Here is a 7,488-nt window from a genome sequence, read left to right as displayed (position 1 = left end):
CTCCCTCCCTCCCTCCCTGCGTTGGGTCTTCATTGCTGTGCATGGGCTTTCTCTAGTTGCAGCGAGCGGGGGCTCTTCGTTGTGGTGCACGGGCTTCTCATTGCAGTGGCTTCTCTTGTTGTGAGGCACAGGCTCTGGGTGCACGGGTTTCAGTAGTTGTGGCACGTGGGCTCAGCCGTTGTGGTGCACAGGCTCTAGAGCGCAGGCTCAGTAGTTGTGGCACATGGGCGTAGCTGCTCCACAGCATGTGGGATCTTCCTGGACCAGGGCTTGAACCTGTGTCCCCTGCATTGGCAGGCGGATTCTTAACCACTGCACCACCAGGGAAGTCCTACCTCATGTAATTCTTAAAAATACTTTTAAATATTGAAATTAAGCTTCTTTTCCCGCTTTGAGTCGCCTGAGATCAGACACTGCCGGATGCCAGCGTAGGGGCAAGTGTTCTGTCTGAAGTTCAGGGTCCATTCCTGGTGGCCAAGGGCCAAGGCACACTGGCATGTTTCTTGGGGTTTGCAGACTTCTGCTGCTTATCTGATCTTGATATCCATCTGGGCCTGTCTTCTGGATTCGGCCTTCAGGAGTCTGAGCAGAGAGACTTTCCCTTCTTCATCATCAGATCCAACGAACCAATTCTACCTCCATACACAGTATCCATTTCCACAAATGCACTGTTTGTGCTGGGGAAAAATTGGAGAATAGTGTGTCTGGTGGAAACCACACAGGCTCTGGGTATCCCTTACCTATAGATATATTTTCACTTTTGCTAGTTGTTAGTATCGCATCCTCAGGTCACTTTACCATTTAGTACCTCAGTCTCCTCATCTATAAAGTGGGCATAGAGAAGTACACAGGAAGATTTAAATACACACACACACACACACACACACACGTGAAATCTTCCATTTCAGTCATAGCATGGATTCCCAGTGGTCTAGTGGTTAGGATTTGTCACTGTTGGTCATAGCATGGAGCTGAAGGCAGTATTTAATGATTCATTCCACCTTATTCTGTAATTAGTACTGACATACCCACCTCCCTCAGGGAACTTTTTTGGGAGCAAAGTGCCTATCTTTTCTGTGTATCCCCCAAAGCACGCAGTGTTTTTCCGTAGAAGATAGCCAGAAAATGGTGACTGCCCAACTGTATAACTCTACTTCTTATCGGAGACCCAAACCAAGGTGAGTGTCACCATGTAGGCCATTAAAATAGAAACATACTTTTGAGTTTGTTTCTAAATAGAATTGGAAAACAATAAAGTGTATTCTGTACTAATAGCTATATTGGTTCTTTTTGTTTTCCTAAGCCTCACAAAGTGAAGCATTCTGGTATAGCCCAAGGGATTGGACAGAGCCAATCAAGGAAAGCACAGACCCACAATGGGTTGCATAGCCTCAGATGACTTACCTGAGGCCAGTGATATGCATTATGGGTGTCTGAGAGAGAGAGCAGACAAGTTCCAGGAAATCAAGGTGGAGGCACAGATGTTCTTAGCCAACTCCAGCTAGCCAACAGTAGAAACAGAGAAATTAACAAGTACTGCAGACATCTAGTGTGTAAGGCCTGGTAATAAGCACTTTCTACAGGTTATTTAATTCCCATAATATCTCTGTAAGGTAAATAATAGCCCCCGCCATTATGCACGTAAGGCATTTGCGGCTCAGAGAGGTTAGCTCCCTTGCCCAAGGTCACACAGCCAGTAAGAGGCAAAGCAAAGTTTCCAGCACAAGTCTTTCTGAATCTAATCATAGTTTAGCTTTGCCTGCTTGTGTGTGTTTTAGGTTTTTTCTCATGTATGGATTCCCCCTCCTTCTCTTTGTTCCCACCCATCCCTCGCTAACTGTCTGTTGAAGAAACCAGATCATTGTCATATGGTTGTCCTTACTGGGATTTTTTTTTAAATTTATTTTATTTATTTTTGGCTGCTTTGGGTCTTTGCTGCGCTCGGGCTTTCATTAGTTGCAGCAAGTGGGAGCTACTCTTTGTTTTGGTGCATGGGCTTCTCATCGGGGTGGCTTCTCTTGTAGTGGAGCACTGGCTCTAGGTGAGCGGGCCTCAGTAATTGTGGCCCACGGGCTCAGTAGCTGTGGCTTGCGGGCTGTAGAGCACAGGCTCAGTAGTTGTGGCCCACAGGCTTAGTTGCTCCACAACATTTGGGATCTTCCAGGACCAGGGCTCGAATCCGTGTCCTCTGCCTTGGCAGGCAGATTCTTAACCCCTGTGCCACTAGGGAAGCCCCTTACTGGGATTTTGTTGATTGCATTCCCATGATGTAGTTTAACAGTTTCCCTGTCTTTCGTATTTCCTGATTATTAGTAATTGAATCTAGAGGTTTAATCAGTTTCAGGGTTGATTTTTAGAGGGAAGATTACTTCATAGAGGGTATTGTGTTCCTTACCAAGAAGTACGTGTATCTAATTGATTCTCTTTATTTTGTGAACAGCCATTGATATGCAGTCTTCAGATCTTTACTTCATTAATTAGAGTCTTAATTCACTATTGCAAAATGGTGGTATTCCAATTCTATAATTCCTTCTTTATTTATATTCTCTAAAGAGAAATATTCAGCTTGCTAACATTGTTTATGCAGTGGTGACGTTCATGTAGGAAAAGCAAGATAAATGCTTGAATTCTTGCTTTTACTTTTAAGTTTTCAAAATAAGGTTGGTTCCCAACCGTTTTCCAAAAGTAACCAGTAAAAAAAAAAATAGTTTTTAAAAATATATCTAATTTTGAACTCATAGATTTAAATATATTTGATATGTTTCTGTCCATTGCAGTTATCATCTTTACCGACGCTCTAAATTGTTCCGTCTTTGGGCTGTGGTCTCACTTCAAGTTGGTCACAAATCCTTTTAACACAATCTTAATAGTCCTCAATAACTTCTCTGCTATATACTGTGACAAGATATTCCAGGCTTATCTTGTACGTTTCCTGTTTTAGACCTGGAATTGGTCATTTCTCTAGTAAGTTACAGTTTCTTTGAGTGGGAAATCACATTTCAGCACCACAGTCTGGGTGCTAGAAATGCTCCTTGCTCCTGGTTTGGTCCTTGTTTCTAGATCTCTTCAGTGGACGAAACTAGGAAATTCTCTTCTCTCTCTCCCTGCTCCCTCGCCTTTTCTCTCCTTGTGTGTGTGTATGTGTGTATACACATATACATACTTATATATACATGCACATATATATACCTACATATGTACACACATATATACCTGATTTTTTATCCTATGTTATATATAAAACATACTCAGAAAACAGTATCAGCACTGTCTCCTACATATTACTGAAAATAATTTTAGACATATATTGACATATATGTAATGTAATACATGTGCGTGTATATATATATATATATATATATATAAATATAAATTAAACAAAATATAGATTGTCTAGGCAGCAAATAGTGAAGTCACTTGAGAATGTTGTTTACACTAAGTATTCCCAGCAGAGATCCATTATGCTTTATGCCTAGGACCATTGCATGGCTAACACAGAGTTCATAGGTATGAGTACTTGTGTATCCTTAAAGAGAAGAGTAGAGAAGAGCACAGATCCAGACAACCAGTTTTAGTGCAGCAAACAGGATGCCTGCTGTAAGCAAGGCACTAGGCTGGGTGCTTGTCATGTACACTTACACAGTGTGAGATGGACAGTAAAGAGAACTATCCAATTTGAGTACAAATTAACAGCAACTTCCAAATAAGGACAAAGATGTCACTTGAGTATCTCAATCAAGCAAGTCATAGCTGATATTTTGGGTTAACTGATGATGCCTTAAAAAAAAGCCAGGAACACAAAGCAATGTGTAGTGGTTGGGAACAGGAATGAGTTCAGAGAGGAGGCTGAAAAGCAGCTGGGATGGGGGAGGGAGGCAGGCTGTATGTAGAGGAGAGTCAGCTGGGAAGGTGCAGAGTTCCTCATACTTGCTTTCCCGCTAGGAGGAGAGGATGAGGGAGGAAAGGGCTCTGGGCCACCTCTGGCCCCACTGAACTGCTAACTAAAGTCAACTTATTTGTCCTTAAACAAAGCTTCACTCTGTGAGCTTATGGTACTAGGTGTAGTGTCTCATAAATAGCTTTAGGTGACTCATAAATAACTCCCTCTTCAACAAGGGTTGCTAACTGTCCTTTTCAAAAACAGCTTTTAAAGGACATTACTGCCCTTTTTTTTTTTCCCCCCCGCTATGCGGGCCTCTCACTGTTGTGGCCTCTCCCGTTGCGGAGCACAGGCTCCGGACGCGCAGGCTCAGCAGCCATGGCTCATGGGCGCAGCCGCTCCGCGGCATGTGGGATCTTCCTGGACCGGGGCACGAACCCGTGTCCCCTGCATCGGCAGGTGGACTCTCAACCACTGCGCCACCAGGGAAGCCCATTTACTGCCCTTTAAAAAATAAAAATAAAAACAGCTTTATTGGAATATAATTTATATACCATAACGTTTACCCATTTTAAGTGTACAGTTTGGTGATTTTTAGTAAGTTTACAGAGGTGTGCAACCATCACCACAATTTGAATTTTAGAACATTTCACCAACCCAGAAAGTTCCCTTGTCCTCGCTTGCAGTCAACCTCCATTCCCACTGTCAGCCCTAAGCAAACCACTAATCTACTTTCTGTCTCTAGATTTTTCTTTTCTGAGTATTTCATATACTGTAGTCTTTTATATATGGCCTCTTTCATTGGGCATAATGTTTTTGAGGTCCATCCATGTGGTAACATGTATCAGTAGTTTGCTACTACCTTTTAAACAACATATTTAAACGGTCTGGTATTTTGAGATCAGATGCAGTTTCATGATTCTGGTTTTCTAAAGTACCTCCTTGAATGACCACATTATCTTTTCATTTTCTTTCTAGGATTTGGTGGCTTTTGAACGTCAGTGGACTAGCTTCTTTGCCAGTTTTGACACAGAAATTCCCTTCTTGCTGGAATTGTCTGAATCTCAGGCGGGTGAGGTATGTAAAGGAAGGGTTAAAGAGAAAGAAGAAATTGGCTAGTTTATTTATTGTTTTTATTTTTATTAAAAATTTTCTCAGGGCTTCCCTGGTGGCGCAGTGGTTGAGAGTCCGCCTGCCGATGCAGGGGACACGGGTTCGTGCCCCAGTCCAAAAGGATCCCACATTCCACGGAGCGGCTGGGCCCGTGAGCCCTGGCCGCTGAGCCTGCGCGTCCGGAGCCTGTGCTCCGCGACGGGAGAGGCCACAGCAGTGAGAGCCCCGTGTACCGCAAAAAAAAAAAACAAAAAACAATTCTCAGAATACAGCACTACCAATCTGAATTTGACTATCATTTCCTTAAGATTTGTTGCATGCTATAAAGAAGTTTTTAACTCCCCTGCCAACCTCTATATATGAAGGGTTTTTTTTCTGTGCCGGTTTCTCTACAAGAAAGATACTCATTTGTCAGAGGTGGTGCCCCTGTCAGCCAGGAATTCTGTTGGGCACCAGTTAATAAGCCTAGGAATAATTCTCTACATGTGAATAGTACACCTTTGTCAGTTGAACCTCTAGGTAATGCCAAGCTTTCTTTCTAGGCAAACAACAGTAGTGAAGTTACTAGGTTCAGGATAAGACCCACTCCATGAGTAAATCAAGAACTAAGGCACAGGGGCTTCCCTGGTGGTCCAGTGGTAAAGAATCCGCCTTCCAATGCAGGGTACGTGGGTTCGATCCCTGGTCAGGGAACTAAGATCCCACATGCCGTGGGACAACTAAGCCTACTTACCACAACTACTGAGCTCGCACGCCTCAGCTAGAGCCTACGTGCTGCAAACTATAGAGCCCATGTGCTCTGGGGCCTGCGCGCCACAACTAGAGAAGAGAAAACCTGCAGGCCACAACTGGAGAGAAGCCTGCGCACCACAACAAAGAGCCCGCGCACTGCAACAAAAGATCCTGCATGCCTCAACGAACGTCCCGTGTGCCACAACTAAGACCAGATGCAGCCAAAAATAAATAAAATAAATAAATAAATAAAGTAAGGCACAAAACTGGTTCCCAAACTATTTCCCAAAACTAGTCAACAGGAAGGATCAAAAGAGTTATCTTGAGCTTGCACTTGAGCTTACTTTGGGCTTGCACTGCCAGTCCTCAGTTCTGCTGTGTTCCACTGTGACCCAGGACAGGCCCTACTCCTGCCCTTTGGAACTGGAGTTGATCTTTGTTGCTGTGCATTTTACTTTTACATTATGTTATAAACCCCACAATATATTGGGGTTATCTTTGTTTAAGCAGTTGTCTTTTTTGTCTTTTAAAAATATTTAAAAATATTTTTTAAAGATTTAAATAATTAAAAAATCTTACATATCTGCCCATGTAGTTAAAATTTTTGGTGCTGTTCATTTCTTTGTGTAGACACAGATATCCATTTGGTATGATTTCCTTCTCCCCGAAGGATATCATTTAACATTTTTTGTAGTGTGAATCTTCTGATGATTAATTCTTCCAGCTTTTGTATGTCTGAAAAAAATTTTTATTTCACTTTCGTTTTTTCCTAATTATTTATTTATTTTTGGCTGCATTGAGTCTTCATTTGCTGCACGCGGGCTTTCTCTAGTTGTGGCAAGTGGGGGCTACTCTTCATTGCAGTGTGCAGGCTTCTTATTGCCGTGGTTTCTCTTGTCACGGAGCATGGGCTCTAGGCACTTGGGCCTCAGTAGTTGTGGCTTACGGGCTGTAGAGCACAGGCTCAGTAGTTGTGGCACATGGACTTAGTTGCTCGGCGGCCTGTGGGATCTTGCCGGACCAGGGGTTGAACCTGTGACCCCTGCATTTGCAGGCAGATTCTTAACCACTATGCCACCAAGGAAATCCTTCACTTTCATTTTTGAAAGTATTTTTGCCGTGTATAGAATTCTAGGTTGACAGTTTTTTCCTTACAGTACCTGAAAGATGTTGTTCCACTCTTTCTCACTTGCATTATTTCTGATGAGAAGTCATTGATCTTTATCTTTGTTCTTCTGTACATAACTTGTCATTTTTCCCTCTGGTAGCTTTTATGATTTTCTCTTTCATTACTGGTTTTGAGTAATTTGATTATGGTATGTCTCACTATAATTTTGATCATATTTCCTATGCTTGGGTTTTGTTGAGCTTTTTGGATCTGGACTTTTAGTTTCATCAAGTTTGGAAAGTTTTTGGCCATTATTTTTTCTGTTCTCTTTTCCTTCAGAGACTCCAATTACTTCTATATTAGGCCACTTGAAGTTGTCCCACCTCTCACTGATGCACATTTCAGTTTTTAATTTTTTTTAAGTCTTTTTTTCTTATTACTGATTCTAAGAGTAAAACATATTCAAAAAGATATACTCAGTGAGGGCTTCCCTGGTGGCGCAGTGGTTGACAGTCTGCCTGCTGATGCAGGGGACACAGGTTCGTGCCCCAGTCCGGGAAGATCCCACATGCCGCGGAGCGGCTAGGCCCGTGAGCCATGGCCGCTGAGCCTGCGTGTCCGGAGCCTGTGCTCCGCAATGGGAGAGGCCCCAACA

At 42.9% G+C, this 7,488-nt stretch overlaps 1 protein-coding gene across 1 annotated transcript in view; it reads left to right on the top strand.

Moving 5' to 3' along the window:
• Nucleotides 1-7,488, top strand: part of DNAAF9 (dynein axonemal assembly factor 9) — a 189,723-nt gene that overhangs the window by 95,433 nt on the left and 86,802 nt on the right. Inside the window, exon 10 of the mRNA XM_007465433.1 lies at nucleotides 4,859-4,957. Within this exon, the coding sequence (XP_007465495.1) occupies nucleotides 4,859-4,957 (99 nt within the window). The remainder of the gene's footprint in view (nucleotides 1-4,858; nucleotides 4,958-7,488) is intronic.

Source organism: Lipotes vexillifer, unplaced genomic scaffold, assembly GCF_000442215.2.
Source record: "Lipotes vexillifer unplaced genomic scaffold, Lipotes_vexillifer_v1.1 scaffold875, whole genome shotgun sequence".
NCBI lineage: Eukaryota > Metazoa > Chordata > Mammalia > Artiodactyla > Lipotidae > Lipotes > Lipotes vexillifer.
This window is presented reverse-complemented; position numbering and strand designations above follow the sequence as displayed.